Here is a 24,909-nt window from a genome sequence, read left to right on the forward strand (position 1 = left end):
CTCATAGAATTATTTAATAGGAAATAATATTTGTGGTTCATGGTTTCAAATTAATGAGCAGACAGACAAGCTTTTCCATGTGAATATATGTACTGTAGGATGAATCAGACAATTCTTTCAAGAGTGGGTGTGCGAGTCATTTAGTGGGCCTGCTTTGGGAAATTTCTTAATTTAAGAAACCATAATTCCCTTCTCTGATAAACCTTTCCTGATGTTTTCTCCCTAGTTTTTCTGCCTACCCCTCACTCACTGCCTCCCAGCTGTTCACTGTCATTTTCTTATTATCTGACTTAGAACATGACTCATTTATAGCTTTTCTTACCTCATTTTGCAATTAATTGCACATAATATTGATCCACTAGGATGAGCTCCTTGTGATTACTTGCTTTGCACACTCGCCCTTGTAAGAATGAGCTTTTCGAGTAAGGGGTAACTCTTACTCATATATTTTTCTTCAACTTTTATTTTAAGTTCTGGGGTACATGTGCAGGATGTTCAGGTTTGTTACATAGGTAAACGTGTCCCATGGTGGTTTGCTGCACAGACCATCCCATCACCCAGGTATTAAGCCCATCATTCATTAGCTATTCTTCCTGATGCTCTCCCTCCTCCAAGGCACAGTGTGTGTTGTTCTCTATGCATTCATGTGTGTTCTCATCATTTAGCTCCCACTTATAAATGAGAACACACAGTGTTTGGTTTTCTGTTCCTGTGTTACTTTGCTGTGGAAAATAGCTTCCAACTCCATTCATGTCCCTGCAAAGGACATGATCTTGTTTCTTTTTATAGCTGCATAGTGTGTATATGTACCACATTTTCTTTATCCAGTCTACCATTGATGGGCATTTAGGTTGATTCCATGTCTTTGCTGTTGTGAATAGTGCTGCAGTGAATATACAAGTATGTGTATCTTTATAAGAGAATGATTTATATTCCTTTGGGTATATACCCAGTAATGGGATTCTGGGTCAAATGGTATTTCTGCCTCTTGGTCTTTGAGGAATCGTCACACTGTCTTCCACGATGGTTGAACTAACTTACACTCCTGACAACAGTGTAAACATGTCTGTTTTTCTCCACAATCTCACCAGCATCTGTTGTTTTTTGACTTTTTAGTAATAGCCGTTCTGACTGGCATGAGATTGTATCTCATTGTGGTTTTGATTTGCATTTCTCTAACGATCAGTGATGTTGAACTTTTTTTCACATTTTCGTTGGCCACATGAATATCTTCTTTTGAGAAGTGTCTGTTCATGTCCTCTGCTCACTTTTCACTGGGGTTGTTTGTTTGTTTCTTGTAAATTTGTTTAAGTTCCTTGTAGACTCTGGATATTAGACCTTTGTCAGATAGATAGATTGCAAAATTTTTCTCCCATTCTGTAGGTTGTCTGTTTACTCTGATGATAGTTTCTTTTGCTGTGCAGAAGCTCTTTAGTTAATTAGATCGATCCCATTTGTAAATTTTTGCTTTTGTTGCAGTTGTTTTTGGCATTTTCATTATGAAGTCTTTGCCCCCTACCTATGTCCTGAATGGTATTACCGAGATTTTCTTCTGGGTTTTTATAGTTTTGGGTTTTACATCTGAGTATTTAATCCATCTTGGGTTGATTTTTGTGTAAGGTGTAAGGAAGGGGTCCAGTTTCAATTTTCTGCCTATGGCTAGCCAGCTCTCCCAGCACCATTTATTAAAAAGGCAGTTCTGGCCAGGCTCGTTCACTCATGCCTGTAATCCCAGCATTTTGGGAGGCCGAGGCGGACGGATCTCCTGAGGTCAAGAGTTCAAGACTAGCCTGGCCAACATGGTAAAACCCCATCTCTACTAAAAATACAAAAAAAATTTAACTGAGTGTGGTGGTGGGCACCTGTAATCCCAGCTGCTCAGGAGGCTGAGACAGGAGAATTGCCTGAAACCAGGAGGCAGAGGCTGCACTGAGCCGAGATCATGCCATTAGACTCCAGCCTGGGCAACAAGAGCGAAACTGTGTCTCAAAAAAAAAAAATAAAATAAAATAAATAAATAAAATAAAAATAAAAATAAAAAAAAGGCAGTCCTTTCCCCATTGCTTGCTTTTTTCAGGTTTGTTGAAGATCTGATGTTTGGTGGGTGGTCTTATTTCTGAGTTCTCTATTCTCTCCACTGGTCTACGTGTCTGTTCTTGTATGAGTACCATGTTGTTTTGGTTACCATAGCCTTGTAGTACAGTTTGAAGTCAGGTAACGTGATGCCTCTCCAGCTTTGTTCTTACTGCTTAGGATTATCTTGGCTATTCAGACTCTTTTTTGATTCCACATGAATTTTAAAATAGTTTTTTTTCCCCCTAATTCTGTAAAGAATGTCAATAGCAGTTTAATGGGAATAGCATTGAATCTATAAATGACTTTGGGCAGTATGGCCATTTTCATGATATTGATCCTTCCTGTCCGTGGACATGGAATGTCTCTCTGTTCGTTTGTGTCCTCTTTGATTTCTTTGAGCAGTGGTTTCTAGTTCTTCTTGAAGAGATCCTTCACTTCCCTTTTTAGCTGTATTGCTGGGTATTTTATTCTTTGTGTCCTAATTGTGAATGGGACTTTATTCACTATTTGGTTCTCTGCTTACCTGTTGTTGGTGTATAGGAATGCTAGTGATTTTTGCACATTGAGTTTGTATCCTGAGACTTTGTGGAAGTTGCTTATCAGCTTAAAAAGCTTTTGGGCTGAGAAGATGGTGTTTTCTAGATATAGGATCATGTCATCTGCAAACAAAGATAATTTGACTTCTTCTCTTCCTATTTGAATACCCTTTATTTCTTTCTCTTGCCTGATTGCCTTGGCCAAAACTTCCAATACTATGTTAAATAGGAGTGGTGTCTTACTCATATTTGTATCTCCAGTACCTAACATTGTGTCTGTGTGTGCTATTTTTAAAATTTATTTTTATTTTTTAAATTGACTTCATAATTGTACATATTCATGGGGTACATACTGATGTTTTAAAAAAATGTATATGTAATGCTTTTACTTAAAAAAAGTCTTTTATTTTAGGTTCAGGGGTACATGTGCAGGTTTGTTTTAGAGGTAAATTTGTGTCATAGGGGTTTGTTGTACAGAATATTTAGTCACCCAGGTACTAAGCCTAGTACCCAATAGTTATTTTTTTCTGTTCCTCTCCCTCCGCCAGCCTCCATCCCCAAGTTGGCCCAAGTGTTTGTTATTTCCCTCTTTGTGTCCATGTGTTCTTATCTTTTAGCTCCAGCTTATAACTGAGAACATGCAGTATTTAGTTTTCTGTTCCTGCAATAGTCTGCTAAGGATTATGGCCTCCAGCTCCATCCACGTTCCTGCAGAGGACATGATCTTGTTCTTTTTAATGACTGTATAGTATTCCATGGTACATATGTACCACATTTTAAATATCCATTCTACCATTGATGGGTATTTAGGTTGATTCCATGATTGTGAATAGTGCTACAGTGAATGTACATGCGCATCTGTCTTTATGACAAAATGATTTATATTCCTTTAGGTATATACTCAGTAATAGGGTTGCTGGGTTGAATGGTATTTCTGTTTTTAGGTCTTTGAGGAATCACCACACTGCTTTCCACAATGGTTGAACTAATTTACACTTCCACTAACAGTGTATAAGTGTTCCCTTTTCTCTGCAACCTTGCCAGCATCTGTTATTTTTTTTGACTTTTTAATAAAAACCACTCTGGTGTGAGATGGTATCTTATTGTGGTTTTGATTTGCATTTCTCTAATGATCAGTGATATTGAGCTCTTTTTCTTAATGCTTGTTGGCCGCATGTGTGTCTTCTTTTGAAAGTTGTCTGTTCATGTCCTTTGCCCACATAATGAGGTTTTGCTACATGTAATATATAGTGATCAGAATGGATCCAGGCAATCAGCATATCAATCATCTGACACATTTGTAATTTCTTTATGTTGGGGACATTCAATATCCTCCTTCTAGCTATTTGAAACTATATATTACTGTTAACTGTAGTCATCCTACAGTGGTATGGAGCACTGGAACTTATTCATCCTATCTATTAATAGCTGTAATTTTATATCCTTTAACAAATATCTCCTTATCCCCTGTATTAGTCCTTTTTCACACTGTTGATGAAGACATACCTGAGACTGGGCAACTTACAAAAGAAAGAGGCTTAATAGACTTACAGTTTCACATGACTGGGGAGGCCCCGTAACCATGGTGGAAGGTAAAAGGCACGTCTCACATGGCGGCAGACAAGAGGAGAGAGCTTGAGCAGGGAAACTCTCCTTTTTGAAACCATCAGATCTCGTGAGACTCATTCACTATCACAAAAACAGCAAGGAAAATACTTGCTCTCATGATTCAGTCACCTCCCATTGGGTCCCTCCCATAACATGTGGGAATTCAAGTTGAGATTTGGGTGGGGACACAGCCAAACCATATCATTCCACCCCTGACCCCTCCCAAATTTCATGTCCTCACATTTCAAAACCAGTCATGCCTTCCCAACGGTCCCCCAAAGTCTTAACTCATTTCAGCATTAACTCAAAAGTCCACAGTTCAAAGTCCCATCTGAGACAAGACAAGTCCCTTCCACCAATGAGCCTATAAAGTTAATAGCAAGTTAGTTACTTCCTAGATACAAAAGGGGTACAGCATTGGGTAAGTACAGCTATTCCAAATGGAAGAAATTGGCCAAAACAAAGGGGCCACAGGCCTCATGCAAGTTCAGAGTACGGCAGGGCCGTCAAATCTTAAAGCTCCCAAATGATCTCCTTTGATTCCATATCTCACATCCAGTCCTGCTCTTGACTCCTGTCACCAAGGTTGTAGTTGCAAGGCTTTCAATTTGAAATCAACTTCTTGTTAAAACATGGGAATGGACCCATCCTGTTCAAAGAATGTAGGAATATGTGGTAACGCTCCTAATAGTTACCAGTTCCTAATAGGAACTGGAAAATCCTTAAATCTCATCAGTTTGAATGTGGTAAAGTATTTATATTCCCTTCAGAAATTTCTGAAATTTTGAGAAAATCGTCAGTACTTGCAAGTGAGTTGGAGTTTTAGCAGCAAGCTACATATTTTATACAGAGTCAAATTTTAAGTTTTTAGCCTGGGAAACATAGTGAAACCTTGTCTCTATAAAAAATAAAAAAAGAATTAACCAGGTGTGGTGGGGCACATCTGTAGTCTCAGCTACTTGGGCGACTGAGGCAAGAGGATCGCTTGATCCCAAAAATTTGAGGCTGCAGTGAGCTGTGATTGTGCTACTGCACTCCAGCCTGGGTGACTAAGATTCTGGCTCAAAAAAAAAAAAGAAAAAAAAAATTTTAAATTTTAGTTGTTTTTCCAAGAAACATATCTTTGAAGTGTAATAAAAATAGTGACAAAATGGGGATAACATTTTAAAAGTTTCTAAAATCATTTTGTTTTACTGCCTCCAAGTTAGATGTATGATTTTTTTTTTTTCCAAGACAGAGTCTTGCTTTCTCGCCCAGACTGGAGTGTGGTGGCACAATCTCAGCTCCCTGAAACCTCTGCCTCCCAGGTTCAAGCGATTCTCCTGTTTCAGCCTCCCAGGTAGCTGGATTACAGGTGCACGCCACCATGCCCGGCTAATTTTTGTATTATTAGTAGAGACAGGGTTTCACCATGTTGGCCAGGCTGGTCTCACACTCCTGACCTTGTGATCCGCCTACCTCGGCCTCCCAAAGTCCTGGGATTACAGGCGTGAGCCACTGTGCCTGGCCAGATATATACATTTTTAACAAAACCCAGAAACATTTAGAATATCCTGGCATTGGGCTGTATTTAAAAAGTATATTAGATTTTACACGTGTACTGATGAAAATATTTTACTTCTGAATTAATAGAGGAAACTAAATTTAAGTTGTTAAGATCCTTTTATTACAATTAAAATTTAATTTTGGGTATTTAACAATGATGTTGATCACAGAATTCTATTAATTCAATTAAAAATTTTTTTATCTCCCCCCGGCCCTTTTTGTTAAGGAACCTTGATTGATCTAGACCTCAGGCTAAGTATAAGAACTTCAGGATGAGATTGGAGGTCTCTGACTTTTACCATGTTTCTCTAGCAATGCAGAGAATAATTTCCCCTCTGAAGAACTGCTCTGATAGAGCTGTATAGTGATTTTTTTTTGTTGAGTTATAGGAACAGATACATCTTAGAGAAGATCTCTCCCTGACCTACCTATCCACCCCACCCCTCTGCACTCCCCATCCTCACCATACTGGTAAACCTGGAGAAATTAACTTGTCACAAGAGGCAGAACTGACAGGCCCAAGAACCTCCTACATCATTGGCATTCCAATCGTTTGCCTCTACCTTCGCAGCCCTCAGCTTACTTAGACACCCATAGTGCAAGGGAACACTGTTGTGTGAATAACCCCTTACCTCTTTTCTCCTCATCACTCTTTCTTGCTGTCTCTGTGTACCTTTCCTTCTCCATTTTTGTTTTTGTTTTTCCTACTGGTTCCATCTCTTTCTCCTTCCTCTGTTCTGACTACTTCTGTCCTATTGCTTTAAAACGTTTGTTTTTCTTCAGACAAGAATGAAAGGAATCTCCTATTGGTTTGTTTTTCCTTCCTTTTCCTCCTTTCTTAGTTGGCTGATATGTAGAATAGCAGTATCATTATAGTCGGAGTTTTTTGGGTGTGTATAACAGAAATTGACTGTGACTTACTGAAGCCCAAAACTTACTAATGAATTTCCTGGAAGTTTCATCAAAAAAGGGTAGTAAAGGGCTGCTGTAGCCTTCCCTTCTAAAAAAACCTCCTTATTCATTTTAATGGGAAATAGTATTTTCCCCTCTCCTTCTGTGTGATTCATTTGTTCATTATTTCATTGAACAAATAGTCATTGAGCACCTGGGCCAGACACCCCTTCTGAGCTCTAAGGATATAGCAATGGACAAGAGAGAGAAAATCCCTGTCTTGACAGAGCTTAGATTTTGCTGGGAGAAACAAACAAATAAGAGGTTAGTGATAATGGCAAGTTGGTGATGTGCTGGTGACTGGCTGGCTACTTCAGATTGGAAGTTCAGAGATACCCTCTTTGGGGTGGTGATGCTGATAAAGAGGAAGAACATTCTAGGCAGAGAACAACACATAAAAAGACTTTAGAGTGGGAATGAACTAGGAAAGACTGAGGAACTAAGACAAAGCTGCTGTGGCTAAAAAGGCTGTAATGCAGGTGAGGAGGCCAAAGTCTCTGCCAGGGCTTGTGTGTGAGAGCAAACTTGAATTTTATTCTTCGTGACATGTGGGTCTCTTAGGGAGTTGAAATGACCTGATGTACACTTAAAAACACTTTAAAAACTCACCTTTTAGAATGTCACTTGAAGCTCTCCATGGTACAGTTATCTGTATCATTCCGATTTATCTTATGCTACTCTGCCATAATGCTCTGATTACTTAACCTTTAAAGATTTTTGTGAGGAGTACTTAAAGTGAGGAACTCCTGGGATTAGATCTGAAATGATATACAAGGGATGTACCATGAGGTCAGGAACATATTTGCTTTGTTCTTGGTATTATCCATGGTGCCTGGTACTGGTAAGTCTTTGCTGAATGAAGAAATGAATTACCTGGTGTGCAGAACTGTGGAAAGCTCTTTGCTTTTATCCTTTTCCTTCCTCCTTCCTCATTTTCCTTACTACCAGTAAACCTGCCATGCAAGTCTTGTTGCTCATAGGATGATGGGGGTGAGAAATTGCTGGCCAGGGTGAAGGGGGACTGTTTTCTGGAAGTAGTGAGGTCTGCCTACAGTAGTGAGCCAGAATAGGAGGGAAATTCCCAGTTACTCCAGGGAAGGTGGGTGAACTTCCTGTATGTTTTATATATATATAGGGTATGTATGCAATAGATCTGTTGGTTGGGTTTAAGTTATTTTTATTTAAGCTGTAGTTGTTTCAGTTCTGATGTCTGTGGAAATTAGTAAGCTAAAGTATGTAGGGAACATGTTTACTTAAAAAAATCTATGCACAATTATGAATGATTAATTCTGCAGCTACTCGGGAGGCTGAGGCAGGAGAATCGCTTAAACCCGGGAGACGGAGGTTGCAGTGAGCCGAGATCATGCCCCTGTGCTCCAGCCTGGGTGACAAGAACGAAACTCTGTCTCAAAAATAAAGAAAGAAAGAAAGAAAAAAGAATGATTAATTCTGTTATCTTCTCGAAGGACAATACAGGCATGTGGCACATGTTTGAACAATTGGGGCTAATGCACAGAAAAATTGCCACAGAATCTTTTCTTCAAACACCTGACTGATGGGCAAAGCTCTTGTTTCTCCTGCTTTCTCTAAGCAACAACTCTTGTAAATAATGGAAAAGAACAACCAGTTCCTTGTTTGTGTGCATTGTTAGTTTTCTATTCTTGAGTGAGTTCAAAGAACAGTAACTTACAAGTTACTATGATTCTAGACCTGAGATTTAGTTCACATGCTTTGTGACTTTTGTGTTAGAAGTTTGGATAACATCTCACCTGCAAACTTCCTGAAATTTGAAAAAGAATAAGATGACTATATTTGAAAAGGCTTCTTAAAATTTTAATTTTAAAAACAATTTTATATACAGTTCCTTAGGTATATACTCTAGTTACTAAAATTAATACATTGGGTTGCTGGTCTACCACCTTCTCTCTTCTAGGAGATCGCAGACTGCCTAAAGTTGCCATAAGCACATGAGAAGCAACCCCCCACACCCAAGTTGGGTTCCGTCCCTGGCAAGTTTGGCAGGCTTCCTCCTGTGCGTTACCAGAAAGTTTATGATCTTTCTTGTTCACTTTTCTTCCCAATTACTTTCCTTCCAGTGACAGCAAGAAAATTTCCTCTCATATTTGCCCTGCTTTCCACTGCCTCAGATTTGAAATCAGCTGTAATCATAATGCCAAATACTAAGGAAAGTTATGCATTTTGAAGCAGAATGGTATATAATTAAGTACCAATCAAAACATTAGAAATAATTCAGGGTTCACTTTAAAGGCATTATAGATGTATTCCTTGATTTCTTCAAGTTTTTCTTTTTTTTTGAGACGGAGTCTCGCTCTGTAGCCCAGGCTGGAGTGCAGTGGCTGGATCTCAGCTCACTGCAAGCTCCGCCTCCCGGGTTCACGCCATTCTCCGGCCTCAGCCTCCCGAGTAGCTGGGACTACAGGCGCCCGCCATCTCGCCCGGCTATTTTTTGTATTTCTTAGTAGAGACGGGGTTTCACTGTGTTCGCCAGGATGGTCTCGATCTCCTGACCTCGTGATCCGCCCATCTCGGCCTCCCAAAGTGCTGGGATTACAGGCTTGAGCCACCGCGCCCGGCCTTCTTCAAGTTTTTCTAATTTAGCTTTCCCTAAAGTATTAGCATCAAGGGAAGATAATTAACTTAAAAAACTAACACACTTACTTAATTATTTTAGTTTTAATATTGAAAATAATGTCTTCTACATTTTATTTTAGATATATGATTTTAATGATAATACTGAATATATTATCATTTTTGGACTAGCTTAGGAAACTTAAAATCTTAAGATTTTGTCTTTGGGAAAACATTTCCAGAAGTCAAAATATTATCCTTGGCAAGGCGCAATGGCTCACGCCTGTAATCCCAATACTTTGGAAGGCCAAGGCAGTAGCATTGCCTGAGCCCAGGAGTTCGAGACCAGCCTGGGCAACATAGTAAGACCCCGTCTCTACTTTAAACAACAACAAAAAAACACAACAGCAACAACAACAAAAACCCATATTATCTTTTACAAATAAATGTTTGAAGTATAATGTATTTGCAATTTAAAGACTTTCTATAATTGCTAACAGGTGTTAAGAGGATTTAAACATCCAGTCCTGGTCTGTTACAGTGGATCTGCATCACCATCTTCATTACAAAGTTATGGTTCTTTGCCTTCTAAACTTGATCCAATTCAGTCCTGGGTTTAAATAACATACTTTTTTTCATTTTCTTTCTTCGTTTGGAAAGTTTTATGAAATGAAGTTCATGCTATACCCAGAAGTAAGCAGTGAAACTCAGCACCAGGAGTTTTTAACATGAAACCATTCAGTTTGGGAGATGTATTATTCAAGTGATATTCTGGAGTGAGTCTGTTTTTGTGTTTTATATAAGGACTACCTTTTAATGATGAATGATAAATGTTCTACAGGGTTATATTTAGCTGCATGTTGTAACATAACAGTATTTTGCTCAGCTTGTGTGAGACTAAGGGACTGAGGTTTTTTGGGGCCACACATTTTCTTCTTTCCCCCTTTAACGTGTCTTTTTAAGTTTCTGTGTATTAAGAACGTTGGCTTGGTGTTTCCTTTGTTTGCTTTATAAGGGGTTGGGCTAGCTTACTGTCACACAGCCAGCTCAGTGAGGTCTATGTTGGTGCATGAACTCACCTCAGGCGGAAGAGAACCATTGTGTCACTGAGACAATGCTAGCAAGAGATGTGCATTTGTGCTGGCTGTAGCTGTCAATTCTGCAAGGATATCTTTTTAGGCTGATTGTGAAAATTCTGGATGTAATCAAATTAGATGGGAAGACACACATGGCTAATATTGTCTGCAATTCTCCTAAATTGCCCATCAAAAAGCTCCCACTGGTTTCACTCTAATTATACCCATGAGAGGGGTGAGAGAGTATTTCTATTCTAAACGCATTGTCAAATAAATAAAGTCTGCTCTTTGTTGACCGTATGTTAAATCCCAGCTTCAAATTAAACTGTAAAGAGATGTCACATGAGGGTATTTCAGAGCAAACAGCACCTCAAACAAAAACCATAGTCATTTCTAGACTTCATTCTCATAAAGATTCAAATACTGAAAATTGTTAAGTATTTTTAGGGTAGAAATGAGTGATGGAGATAGAGACCTGATGTCAGGTTCTGCTTAACTTCTACGATTAGCCTTGCCTCCATATTTGTTAAGCAGATATACTGTCTTATGCTTTGCTGACTTCATAATCTGTGATTTATAATGGACTCAGAAGTTGAAGAACAGGAAGAGTGACTTTCTTTTACAACGTGTTCAACCAAAGACTGCAGGAAACAAAACACATTCATTCTTATTCTGTTTTAATTAGACTGTTTAGCATGATAGATTTAAAATAGACTGATTATCATACAAGTTTTAAATACAGTTGTGGTTCTGATTTGTAATCAGACTGACCTATCTAATTCATATGTGATTAACATTGAGTATTTCTTATTTCCACAAGCAATTAAAACAAAGTAGAATTATTTATGCATTTGAGAAATGTAAAACTTTGTCCTATTTTTAAAACATTATAAAGTTGAATGTAGATATTGTTTTTGAGTCACTGGATATAATGGGAGGAAATGATTAAGAAAATAATGTTACTAAAAATAAGAAAATTAAACATGTTGTCTGTGTTTGTGTATCACAATTAATGCTGTCTTTAGAAAAAAACAGTTTATAAATTAAGTGCCCTGACATTTAAGAAGTCTGAGAACCAAGTTTTGGGAGCCGAGGAAGAGACTTTAAAAGTTTTATGTTTCAGCTTTTTGCAAAGTTTTTTGCCTTGCAGTGTGTTTTTATGCTGAACTTCCGTTTTTATGCCGGACTTCTTTTCATGGATTTCTGTGGTTCATTCTTTGCAGGTAACTGGTGATTGCTTTCCTTTCCTAAAAACAAATCCAGCTTGGTAATCTTATTCTTTTGTTCATGAGAAGTTCAAATAGAAAAAAATGAATACAGTGCTAGTAACAGTAACTCGCTTCTGTTTTCACGTACTTTGTTGCAGAAAGACATGGGCCACCTCAGGGATCTTCTGATATTTTGATAATGGGTTTGGTAAAGCAGGGGCCAGTGGCATTTATTTTATGGATGTTGATACTAAGGCATCAGGAGACTAGGGAGGCTGTTTGAAGAGGCAGAACTGAGAGTAGGATCATAATCTGTACTCTAAAATCATAGGGTTGAACTAAATCATGGTCTTATTAGGGACATTTACAACCTCATGTTCCGATGTTTGTATACATAGATGGGCTTTAGGGTGAAGGTGTGAGAAATAGTAACAGTGTAGATGTAGATTCACCCAGAGACAGATGGTGGAAAGGAAAGAAAAACATTTTGGGACCAAAGTTTATCTCCTTTTTGTTGTCCCTTACTATAGAAGAGCTATGTGCTAGATGTAATTTTGAGCACTTTACATACATTATTAATTTATTTATTCTTCCCAACAGACAACCTTATGTGATAGTTACAGTTGTTATCCTCAGTTTATACCTAAGGCAATGGAGGCATACAGGGTTAGTTTCATGCTACTCATGGGAAAAGGACCTGTGTCTATGTCATGCTTCCCCTCATATAAAATGCCCACTATTTGTGCAGTCATCCATCATTTTTGAGTATGTGCTACATGCCAGGCATAGTAGAGTCCTGCAGATAAAAAAGGAGACGGAAACCTTGCTCTCATTAGCTTTAGAGCCTACTTGAGGAGACAGGCTCAATTAAATAACCACAGAAACAAACTGGTGTGTGAATTTGAAGAAGGGCAGAGAGCTTTGAGAACATAAGGCAGGGGCCTGATCTTATTGGGTTGCCAAAAAGACTGTCTCACTTTAGAACTGTGATCCCAAGGAAGGGGAGGAGGTGGCATCTAAACACTGTCATGATGCAAGGTAGGCTCAGGTTGAGTCTGGTCATTTTATGGGCCATTCCCAGCCCCCTTTAGAGTCCTTGAAGTCAGTGTCTTTAAGCTCCATAATGGAGATTGCAGACTCTCCCTGTGCCCTCGTATGTGTGCAGGTTCCTGTACAAATTGTAAGTGTTAAATAAATACTTATGCTGATTGAATTACAGTCATCTGTGGTGATTTGTGCTCTGTTCCACCTCCTGCTGGCTGCTTTTTATCCCATATTGAGAGTGGCTGAGTGTGGCTTCAGAATAGACACAGGGGAAGTAGGAGAGTAAATATTTGGATCAGGGAGTATGCCTTGACTAAATACTTTCTATAAGCAAATACAAATCATGTGAGCTTGAGCTTTTATTTTTTAAAATTAGTGTATTACTTTCTCTTGAAGCACATCATTGGTGAATTGACTCTGTTTGGCTTGATGCTTTCATATAATTGGGCTGAGAAAGTTAATTTTATTCCTCTTCCCGGCATTCCCACTAAAGTTGTAGTGATACAGTCTTTTAAAATCTCATTCACCAATTATTAATTAAGCTGAATTAACCCTTTGGGGTAGATGCAGTCTTACCCTTATATGTTTAAAGTAACTGTTCATTACACATAGGTTTTTTTGCTGAGCATCTATCTGACAGGAGGCATCTGAAGGCTTATAAAGCTATGGGAAGCTTGGTTACTTGAGCTCCAGAAGCTTTCCACTTCAGTCTGAAGGAAATTAATTACAAAAGAGCTGTGAGGGGCCCATCAGGATGTGCTATGAGTTTCTGTGAGGGAGCCAGACTGACTGTGTGACCTTGAGCAACTAGTTCTCAGTGCTTTTCCTGTAAAATGAAAGTGGGAATAATAATGGAACCTAACTCGGGGTGATGTGAGGATTAATGATTTATGTACAGTGCCTAGAATAGTACCTGGCACATAGTACATACTGTTAACTTTTTGTTTTTATTGTTGTCATTATCGTGGTCATTATCACTTATAATTGAGTGTCATATTCTGGAGTCTAAAGGGTAAGGGAAAAGGTTCTGAGTTGGAGAAGAAAGGCATCATAGGACATAGTATTCGAGTTTAGGTCTAATGAAGTATAGGTCCAATAGGCAGAAATGGTGAGGAAAGTATTCCAGAAAAACAACAACCACCACCTCAAATACCAGAGATATCAGGTATGTTTAGGGAAGGGTGAGGAGTCCAGGCTAGTGGGTAGGATTCATTTGAGGAAAAATGACAAATTCACCTGAAAAGGCAGGCTGGGACAATATCTTGTTGAAGGGTTGGCAGTCTGGGCTGGGCTTTTGGAGCAGGGTTGAGACTTTCCGAGCCCTGCTCTGGAACTACTGGAGTAGGCAGGAGGTGGAGGCGGAGAGAAATGGTATTAGTCCTAGAGTATGGTGAGAAGGGTTTGAAATAACGTGATGATGATTGTCATGGAAGAAAGGTCCAGGTAGTTCACTGGGGAGCTAATGAAACTTAAGACTCTGGGCCTTTTCTTGCTTAGTTCCCTCTCTCAAGCTGTTGGAGGGAAAAATTTTTGTAAAATGTGAAAAGATGTTTGTATGCTCCATCTTCGCTCCCCAAATGATGTGTTTCAGGCTCCCAAACCTGGATCTACCCCATAATTGAAAGAGACTGTGGATGGCCAGGAGCGGTAGCTCATGCCTGTAATCCCAGCACTTTGGGAGGCTGAGGCTGGTGGATCACTTGAGGCTAGGAGATTGAGACCAGCCTGGCCAACATGGCAAAAGCCTGTCTCTACTGAAAATACAAAAAAATAGCTGGACATGGTGGCATGTACCTGTAGTCCTAGCTACTTGGGAGGCTGAGGTGGGATGATGGCTTGAGCCTTGGGGGCGGAGGTTGCAGTGAGCCAAGATTGCGCCACTGCACTCCAGCCTGGGCGACAGAGCCAGACCCTGTCTCGAATAGAATAGAGTAGAGTAGAGTAGAGTAGAGTAGAGTAGAGTAGAGTAGAATAGAATAGAATACTGACTGTGACTGTGCGGAGAGAATCAGTCTGGGTATTGACTTGATGTGGGTATCATGTGATGGAGAGGCCAAGGTCAAAGATGACTTTTGAGATTTTGGGTCTGGCTGACTGGGAGGAACCCCTCATGAGAAAGGGGAATGTTGGGAGCAGACAGTTAGGGTGCAATAGTTTCAAGCCAAGTGAGTGCTCTGCACTGGTTAGCTTCACCAGTAAAAGAAACATTTTCTTCTTATATCTGCCCACCCCCGTCCTCAATTGCAGTTTTGCAAGCATGATAATTGTAAGTTACATGGTGCTAAGGAAAGGACTCAGCATGACTGCTGATTAATGGGCTACAGCCCAAAGCACACAACATGGTGACGTCTTTGTAATGTCCAGTTACTATTCTGTGTATGCTAAACTAGTTGTCTGAAACTTGTAAAGGAAGTCTCTCTTTTTTTGGTATAAGTCTTCCATATTTGGTAAATCATAGTGCTTTAAGACTATTTTAAAGTTGTAACATCTGTTTTCTGGAAATTGTATTTTGAAGGACTTTAATTGACTCAGATGTGGTTGGAATGCTAATTTCAAAGATATCGTGCCAATGTTCCAGTGGCAGCACCTGTCTGGGAAAGTCTGTTGTCAGCATTTGTTTCCTCTTTTTCACACAAGTAAAATATTAAACAAATAAAATTGAATACTCTTTCAGATGGCCAAATTGAATCCTCAAGAGTATTTTCACTTTCCAAGTCACAAAATATAAATATAATTAATGTAGGGGCACAGATTTCACTTTTAAATATATATATATATTGTTTATATGTGTGTGTGTGTTGTGCTTTACTGAAAAGGTTTTTTTTTTTTTTTTTTTTGAGGAAAAATAGCACCTACAAACAAAGCTAAAAACATAGTAAAGTTTGAGGCAAATGTCCCCAGAGAAAGATCATTAGCAAATTCATGACCCAGAGTCTGGTTGAGACTTCTCTATGAAGCCATTTGTTGTTTTAAGAATCTCCCCTTGTGTATCAGAGAGATTGAATTATCTGAGTAGGGAAATATAGTTGTAAATTCCAAAATGCTTCAGAAATTCACATATTATTTTGGAGCAGGCATTAAGGATTTAATGACTGCAGGGTTTAGTTTTAAAAAATGATTTAAGGCCAGGCTCGGTGGCTCAAACCTGTAATCCCAGCACTTTGGGAGGCCAGAGACGGGCGGATCACGAGGTCAGGAGATTGAGACCATCCTGGCTAACACGGTGAAACCCCGTCTCTACTAAAAAATACATAAAACTAGCCGGGCGAGGTGGCAGGCGCCTATAGTACCAGCTGCTTGGGAGGCTGAGGCAGGAGTATGGCGTGAACCTGGGAGGTGGAGCTTGCAGTGAGCTGAGATCTGGTCACTGCACTGCAGCCTGGGTGACAGAGCGAGACTCCGTCTCAAAAAAAAAAAAAAAAAAAAAAAAAAGATTTAGAAGTATGTGCAGATGAATTCTAAGAGGATTCTATATAACTTCTTATGTTGGTCTGGTGTTCCTCTATAAAATAAGTACAAACTTGTTATTTGTTACATTGTTTCTCACGGTGTAGTAAACACAAATATTTAAAATTATAAGAGTTACGCATTTTAATATTCATTTATGTATAGACTCAGTGGCAGGTTTTCCCATTTATAGCAGTGATATAAAACATTTTACATCAAATTGATTTAAGTCAAAAGTAAATGTCTGTTTTAAAAGAATGGTAGTACATGGTGGTACCTATGGCAGAAGTTGGGAAAGTGCGTGATTAACTGATGGGCAACATTGGCTTACTGGCAAACAATATAAATTGTGCTGGTTTGTAGTAGGGTAAATTTTATTATGCTGTTTAATAAAACCTCATAGCTATTGATAATATATATGTTAAGATACTGGCTCTTTAAGAACCTTTTATTAAAGAAACAAAAAGTCATTGAGGTTCTTGATACCTGGAATTAAACAGAAAAACGTCACTTTAATTGGGTGACTCCTGCTCAGTTAAAAATAAAAGTATATGTTAAATGCTATATTAATTAATATGGTTTCTAGGACTTCTTGGCAAAAGTAGGGCAATTTTATCAAAGTCAAAGTCATGCATGTATCACCCACTAAACTGATGTGGTACACCAAACATTATCTGTGCAAATGCTTTTGTTAAGTTGTATTAGTCAGAAGTTTAGGGAAATTTCTGGTTTGGGTTTATGTATGTTAATACCTAGCGAGAAAAGTAGACAGCATATTATTTCTTTCCCCTTAAGAGCACAAGAGGAAAAAAAGATATTTAGAAGATGCTTTGAAATTAATTTCATTCAGAAAATATTTTTATGATTCTGCTGAGAGAAGGCAAAAATATTTTTAGAAATATTAGAATATCTGGTAGCAAATTATTGAGCATTAAATATAGATTTTATTTTTAGAAAGAGTACACATTTAACATTGTATAATTAATTTACTTCACATTTAAAAAACAGATTTGTGTATGTCTGTGAAAAAGACAATGTGTTGATAGTAGAAATATAAGGTAGAAAGTTCCTCTTTCTCCTTCTGATCCTTCCCCAGCCCTTTTCCTCAAATATGACTACAAACTGTTAACAGTTTGAAGTCATCTAAGTTTTAAAATCAAATGGAATGAAATGGCATTTAGGAACTTGGAAGAGTGGAAACCTTTTTTCCAGACCTATGCTACCAACTGAGTTTATATTTTCAGGAGGATATGATGGAATTGCTGTGGGCTTTGGAGTCAGCCCACTGTTCAAATTCTATTTTCATCCTAGAGCAACAATGAGAGTTTGAAGTTCCTTACCTTTCTTATTAAATGTCACTTTTCTTCTGAGCTTTAATCTAGCCTAGTCTGTCTCTCTCCTCTCTCTCTTTATAATAAGGAGACATGTCTAAGAAGATCTGGCATAAGAATATGTGGCATATTTTATCCTGGAAAAATTAAATTTGGTATTTTAATGACCCAGCATGCATTCATGCGGTAATGCACTCACTTATCAGGAAAACATTTCCCCACTTTGCCCAAATACCTACCTTCAGGTTGTGAAAGGTCAACCTGTAAAAGATGCCCCAGGAATCTTCCTGGAATTTAGATGGCCTCTGTTGGGTTTCACTTTGCAGTTATTAATAATTGAGCATTGGGATAAAAATAAAAACAAAGGGTATCATCTTACAATGTGAGAACATGGGCCATGTGTGCTAAGTCATGCAGGTAAGATGAGGAGCAAAGCCCTGTGTGGTAGCCAGTCTAAAGAAGAATTCCATGTGGGCTGGTGCTTCCCTCTTGCAGAATGACTCCCTCAAAATTAAAGGGAATTAATATAATTGCTCCTGAGGAGGAAAATGCATTTTTGCTTTTCAAAGGTTGTTGTCTAAGCTTTAATTATCTAATCCACACCCAGAAGCTTTCTACAAGCAGCCTTCCCTTTTAGCAACCAGTCACCATTCAAATACTGCAGCATCTTTAGGCTTAAGAAATCGCTGCATTATAACCAATTCTGTTATATAACTTACCCCTTAGGGTACAGTAAAACCTGTTGTAACGTTGGTTACTGAAAATGGTCTTTAGAGCTAGTGTTGGTTTAAATGGAATTTTGTAATTATTTGGGCTGCAACTAGAGTGACAATTCTCCATTCTTAGAATCTGTGTCTCTTGTCTCGCAGCACTTTTAGTTATTTCCTTTCTATTGTTTTTTTGTTTCATATTCAATAAGTTTTGGTTGGTGTGTGCTTTATCAGAGCTTCATGTTTACTTGCCAAATGAATATGGGGTTTTGTTATTAAAGTTAGTATTTTTAATCTATTTTATTTTTCTTTCTTTGGAAAACTCAGAATGGACTCGTTTTCTAGTCCTGAAATATTAATAAGTAAACATGTAATATATTCCCAGTGAAATAGCTTAAAGCTCAAAGAAGGTTTGTAAGTAGAGGAAAACCCTACTGTTAAGAACTGAGACACTGCCATTCTTGTCATTGAAATGCATAGGGTTTTGATGTTGGGACATATTAAAGAAATAGTGTTACTAATTTTAGGTAGAGAAGATTGTAGGAATTAAGCTCGTTTCTGACTATAGAGGAAAACGACCAATGCCATCGGCTCAGAATTAAAAAATTAAATTGCTCTTGGAATAAAACCGAGCTCTCCCGGTGGTTTGTATCGCTCTTTACATTCCGGCCACTGCCTGGCTTTCTCCTGCCCCCTCTCCCCTTCTCTCAGTCCTAGCCACACTGACCTTGTTTTCCTCCAACTCACCAAGCTGTTTCCCGCCTCAGGGGCCTTGTCTTTGTCATTCTCATGCCTGGATAGCCCTTCCTCCTTCCCCTTAGCTCTTCCTATGGCTCTTCCCCTCTAGATCTCACCCTTAACATCACCCAGACACCCCTCCCTGAATATCTTGACTCAGGTAGCCCCTTTCCAGGCCCCTATTTGTTTCCTTTTCAGCACTTACCTTAGACTGTATTTATTTCTGTTGATTATTGTCTTTGACCCACAAGGGTAAATTCTATTAAGGGAGGTGCCAGTACCTGGTACAGTGCCTGGCATATATTATATACTCAGTATCTGTGTATATTACCTGGGAGTTGTTCACTGGTTTTAAGGGCTCCTTTTTTGTTTGTGTCTTTAAGATTAGTTTATCTTGTTGGACCAGAGGGATTTAAGTAGCTTTGGTATCAAAATCTAAGATAATCTGTTTTCCAATACTCTTACCTATACACATTTTCCCCCATTTTTATTGTGATTTTATTGAGTGTTTAGAGAGCAACACTGGCTTTCCTCAGAGTAGGCAGAAAATTCAGTAGATACCCCATGGGTATTGTGCTCACTGTGAGAAATCTTTCAGGATTTACCAGGCACTGAAATACTCATGGCAGATCTTTGATGAAGGTCAAGGAGGTGTGCGTTGGTCTTTGGTGAGCACATGGTATATTATGAGGGTACAACTGTCCCTGCCATTGTGTCTGTTCAGCGTGCCTTTGTAAAGAGCCTGGAATGGCCTCTTCATGGATCTGCCCTCTGTCTCTAAGCTTACCCATGGAGAAGACAAAGGCTGCTGCTCAGCTTCATGCTGAAAAGGAAATGTTGGTAAATTATTGCTTTGTAAAGATCAACACTCTCACCGTAACAGTTGTCACTCAAAGTGGAGGAAGTGAAATGCAAATTTGGTGAGTAATTAGTTTTGTGTCATTCTTTGGTGTTCTAAATGTTGCTATTTATCTGTCTTAGGTAATCTATTTAAAGAAGACACCAGAAGAAGCCTACAGAGCACTCCTATCTGGCTCAACGCCCCCCTATCTTCCATTCAGGTATAACTCCTGGTGAGACTTGGGTTAGACTTTTGCGACAGAGCTGGATACTTTAGAGTTGGGTCGTAGTGTTTTTTAATTGTCTTAAGATGATAACGGTGATGTTATATGGAATGAAATGAGATGGTAGTTTTTATTATTTCATTTTGTAAAGTTTTTTCCCCCTAGCTAGCAAGAATAAAATAGCTTTCCTCTTGTAGGAATTTATTTTTTTCCTTGAATCCTTTCTATATCTTTACAGTTTATGTAAAGTACAAAGAGTGCCCGATGTATAAGCTAATAACCATGTCAAGATTTTTTGGATTTCAGTAATCTACATCATTGATTCATCCATTCATTCTTCCATTTCATGAGCAGTGATTGAGCTCTGGCCACATGTCAGAGGCTGGGGATATAGAATGAGACCTTCTAAGATTCTTCAGGAGCACTGTTTAGTGGGGACCCTAAATCACCAGTTTGGCACACAAATCTGACTGACATCCCCAGGAAGCCTTTCTCTCATTACCGTATTTTCTAAGTATCATCAAAAGAAGATCTTTAAAAAATTTGGGGTGAACTTGAGCTCATTTAAAGAGTAGAAGGGGGCTGGGTGCAGTGGCTCATGCCTGTAATCCCAGCACTTTGGGAGGCTGAGGCCGGTGGATAACTTGAGCCCAGGAGTTTGAGACCAGCCTGGGCAACATAATGAAACCCTGTCTCTACTAAAAATACAAAAGTTAGCCAGGCATAGTGGTACATGCTTGTAGTCCCAGCTACTCGAGAAGCTGAAGTGGGAGGATTGCTTGAGCCTGGGAGGTCGAGGCTGCAGTAAGCTGAGATCGCCCCACTACACTCTAGCGTGGGTGACAGAGTGATATTCTTTCTCAAATAAATAAAGTAGAAGGGACCATGCATCAAAACTCCCATAACACTTACCTCTGCTAGAATTGTGAATGATTCTAATATATTTGCCTTTTTTGCTTGTGTGTCCAAATCTGCAAGCATGTGTATTGCTTATTGCTTATTATTGTTATATTACCATAATTAGAGAAAGGAATGGGAGTGACTGAGAAGACTCTGCTTGTCTGTCTTCCTCATTCTGCTATAAAGTCTCAGAGGGCAGGCCCCAGTGCCTTATACTTAAAAGCACTTTTAGTAAATATTTGAATGAATACATTAAGACTAAATCCCTTAAGAGTCAAAGGATTCTCACTCTGCTTCTGAGATCACAAGAGGTAACTGTTAGGGTAAGACATGGGGAGGAAAGAAGCAACACCAACTGTGTTTAATTAAAGTGAAGTCAAGGAGTAAGGCAGTGGGATTTGGACCCTGAGAAGAAACTATCCTGAAGCAACCTAGAGTCTGAGGTAATCAGCTGTGGAAGGGCAGATAAGAAATGACAGATAATGTAGATGAGAGTTTTAATGGTGAAGACAAAGCTTATTTTTCCTTCCACTTCTAATGGCTCCTATACTTTGAAAGTCCTTTATAAAATATAATCCTATTTTTTCAGAAAGGGGTAATAATGCTAATAATTCTAAGTTCTAAGCAAAGTGGTTAGGAGTACGTACTTTGGAGGCAGAGACACTTGAAGCAGTTCGAAGCCTCATTCTGCTTCTTGCTGTCTGTAGTAAGTATAAGTATCTTGGACAAATTACTTATCCTCTCTCAGCCTCAGTTTCCTTATCTGTAAAATGGCTTCAGGTCTAAACTAAGGATCAATGAAGTCATAAATTTATCCTTCTGCCTAGTGCAATATTTGGTTTTTGTTTTTCTTGTTGTTAGCATTGTACTATTATTACTGTTAATAACATAATAGTAATAATAATTATTATTACAGAGTCTCACTCTGTCACCCAGGCTGGAGTGCAGTGGCACAATCTGGGCTCACTGCAACCTCTGCCTCCTGGGTTCAAGAGAATCTCCTGCCTCGGCCTCCTCAATAGCTGGAATTGTAGGCCCCCACCACCATGCCTGGCTAATTTTTGTATTTTTAGTAGCGATGGAGTTTTGCTGTGTTGGCCAAGCTGCTGTAGAACCCCTGACTTCAAGTGACCCACTTGCATCACCCTCCCAAAGTGCTGGGATGAAGGTGTGAGCCACTGCGCCCGGTTGAGAACTAGAATTTTTAAATAATAATACCAGAATAGAAGAAAAGACAGTAAGATAATTAATACTACTTAACATAGAATTGATTTCAATTCTACATAAATAGTAAATTGATAACCTATTTTTTCAAATATTTTTCACTCAAATTATTTGAAAATATAAATACGTTAACAGTTCAGAAACTTAAAAAATCTATAGGAAGGTTTAAGTGAAATTTCTCCCTCCCATCCTTGATCCTCATCTGTCTAGTCCTTTCCAGGTAACTTCTGGTATTAGTTGATTTGATATCAGCCTAGAATTTCTTTATGCACATATAAGTAAATGAAGATATGCACCCATTTCCTACTAAAAGTATGCACTTGAATGTAACTCTAAGTTCTATCTTTTTGATAACTTAGGATACCAAGAGTTGTATTTACATTAAGCTGCATTTCTAAATCTATACTCTTCATAAACCATACATTTGAAACAGAAAATACCGCAAAGTAGTGCATTTATAATTCAGTGAAGAATTTAGTTGAAAGAATACTACTAGTTTTCTGAAAACTTAATTTTTTTATTATGCTAAGATAAGATGTGAGTTGTTTTTAGTCTACAGCTCAGACCAACTAAGACTGATGGACTCCTATCAAGAATCATCCTCATACTAAATTCTGGGCAGCCATCATTGCATTGACCTTCATTATAATCTGAGTTTTATTATAACTAGGTTTTAAAAAAAAAAATCCCATTTCTTATGAAATTACACTTTTGTCTTCATTGTCTAAATTGTTTCAACTGCTGATATATTAGCACTTTTAATTAAAAATGAGAAGCCTTAAATAAATATCTGTTTGAATGTAATTGTTTTATTATTTAAAATTTGATTTTAATAATAAAAAATGATTTTGAAGGCTTGTTGAAGGTGTGGTTGGTATGTTCATATACACTTTTCACTGAAATGTCTGTGTTTCCATTTGTGCTATGTATTTTAGTTTCTTTCTAATAAAAGAGTTTTATGGCTACTGTGAATTTAAATAATGTTGTTTTTCAAATTTTTTTCACTTTGCAAACATTCTGAGTAGTCACTTCCGTAAAGCCTCCCTCATTTTTCTGGAGAGGCTTGGCAGGTCCTTTGCCTGTGAGTCCCTATTACATTTTATGTATTACAAAGCTACCTACAACGTTAAAGCCAATACCTTGTATTTTAATTATTTGTTTGCATGGCTGACTCTTGAGGGCTGTGGTTGGTTCTTTTCCTATTTTGTCCTGAGGGAGCAAGTATATTAAAATATATTTATTGCTTTTTTGGTGCCAGTCACTGTGATAGTCCTATGGATTTAAAGATGTTTAGAACAACTTGGTACCTGCTGCAGAAAAGCTCAGTGTATAGTCTGTATACATGTATAGGTGTGTAAAACAGTTACACTGCTTTGTTAGAGTTAGGAGAGAGGTGTTATGGGAATACTGAGAAAGGAGGTTTAACTCTGAAACAGGGGGTGAGAGAAGATGTTAGGGATAGGCCCCATGTAATGCTTTTCATATTAGAATGAAAACTGGAGAACAGCAATTTAGGCACTGATTTTAGGTGCTATATTTATTTATTAGTATGGCATGGGTTGTTTTTGTATAATATTATGTTAGGTAGGGTATATAATATGAAGTTCATGGTATGGGTACATTATTATAACCAAAAGGATGATCTGATTTTATTCCTACTTAGATTCTATTTACCTAGTTAAAATTAACAAAAAATGAGAAGTGTGTAGCTTTACTGCCTATTGTTGATTAAATTAAGTATAGTCGACTTTAGAGATAGTTGAATTTCTGGCTTGTGTGACAGCAACGAGTGTTGTGATGTCACTTGTGAGTCAGTCTTAGGGTGTTCCGTTGAATTATAGGGTAGTTGTGTCAGAAAATGTATTCACTTTTACTGAGAATAGCCAATATGTTGATTAAAAGTGACTTTAGCTGAAAATCAGGGGAAAGGGGTGTTTTTCATCTACCTTAATTCTTTGATTCTTTGAGTCATCTATCTTCAATGTTGGCTTGGCAGCTGGCCTTCAAGGGATCAAGAGGCCTTTTAGTTCTGGGGTCAGACTCAGCAGAGTTTGAATTGACAAACCAGGTATGAATCTTTTTAGGTTCTCTTCCTTTCAGTGTACTACTAAATTACAGTGTATACTATTGAGCAAACAAAGTCATATTAATCTCAGCTTATCTGAAGCCCCAGGAGACCAGTGACCCTTAGTGGAATATCCAGATTGTTTTCATGGCAGTCAGTGGCAGGGTTTTCAAATCTACATTCTTGGGTGCTCACAAGACAGTATCTGTGAAAATTTAAAGTCCCATAAATCATGAAAAGATAACCAATCTAAATTGTACAACTTATTTAAGATGTCTCTTGTGCTTTTAAATTCATTTTATGGTTATTTCTTTGCTTATTGGTCCACATGTATCAGGTTGGTAAGTTTTTCAGTATTGGTTATGATTCCTAAATCTGCTCAAAGCCAGTTTTTAAAATGATGTATAGGCCGGGTGCAGTGCCTCATGCCTGTAATCTCAGTACTTTGGGAGGCCAAGGTGGGTGATCACTTGAGGTCAGGAGTTCGAGACCAGCCTGGCCAACATAGTGAAACCTCATCTCTACTAACAATACAAAAAAAGTAGCCAGGTATGGTGGTGCTTGCCTGTAGTCCCAGCTACTCGGGAGGTTGAGGCAGGAGAATTGCTTGAACCCGAGAAGCGGAGGTTGTGGTGAGCCAAGATCGTGCCACTGCACTCCAGCCAGGGCAACAGAGCAATACTCCATCTTAAAATAAATAAAATAAAATAAAATAAAATAAAATAAAATAAAATAAAATAAAATGACATATACAATTAAACAGGGAATGAATAACATCCAGGGACCTAGTTTTGAAG

General features: G+C 38.4%; 1 protein-coding gene across 5 annotated transcripts in view; it reads left to right on the top strand.

Moving 5' to 3' along the window:
- Positions 1-24,909, top strand: part of CDC14A (cell division cycle 14A) — a 171,842-nt gene that overhangs the window by 55,638 nt on the left and 91,295 nt on the right. For all 5 annotated transcript variants that reach the window (XM_025365449.1, XM_025365440.1, XM_025365429.1 and 2 more), the window contains exon 5: positions 19,841-19,920. In XM_025365449.1, coding sequence (XP_025221234.1) covers positions 19,841-19,920 — 80 coding nt within the window. The remainder of the gene's footprint in view (positions 1-19,840; positions 19,921-24,909) is intronic.

Source organism: Theropithecus gelada, chromosome 1 (assembly GCF_003255815.1).
Source record: "Theropithecus gelada isolate Dixy chromosome 1, Tgel_1.0, whole genome shotgun sequence".
In the NCBI taxonomy this organism is placed as follows: Eukaryota; Metazoa; Chordata; class Mammalia; order Primates; family Cercopithecidae; genus Theropithecus; species Theropithecus gelada.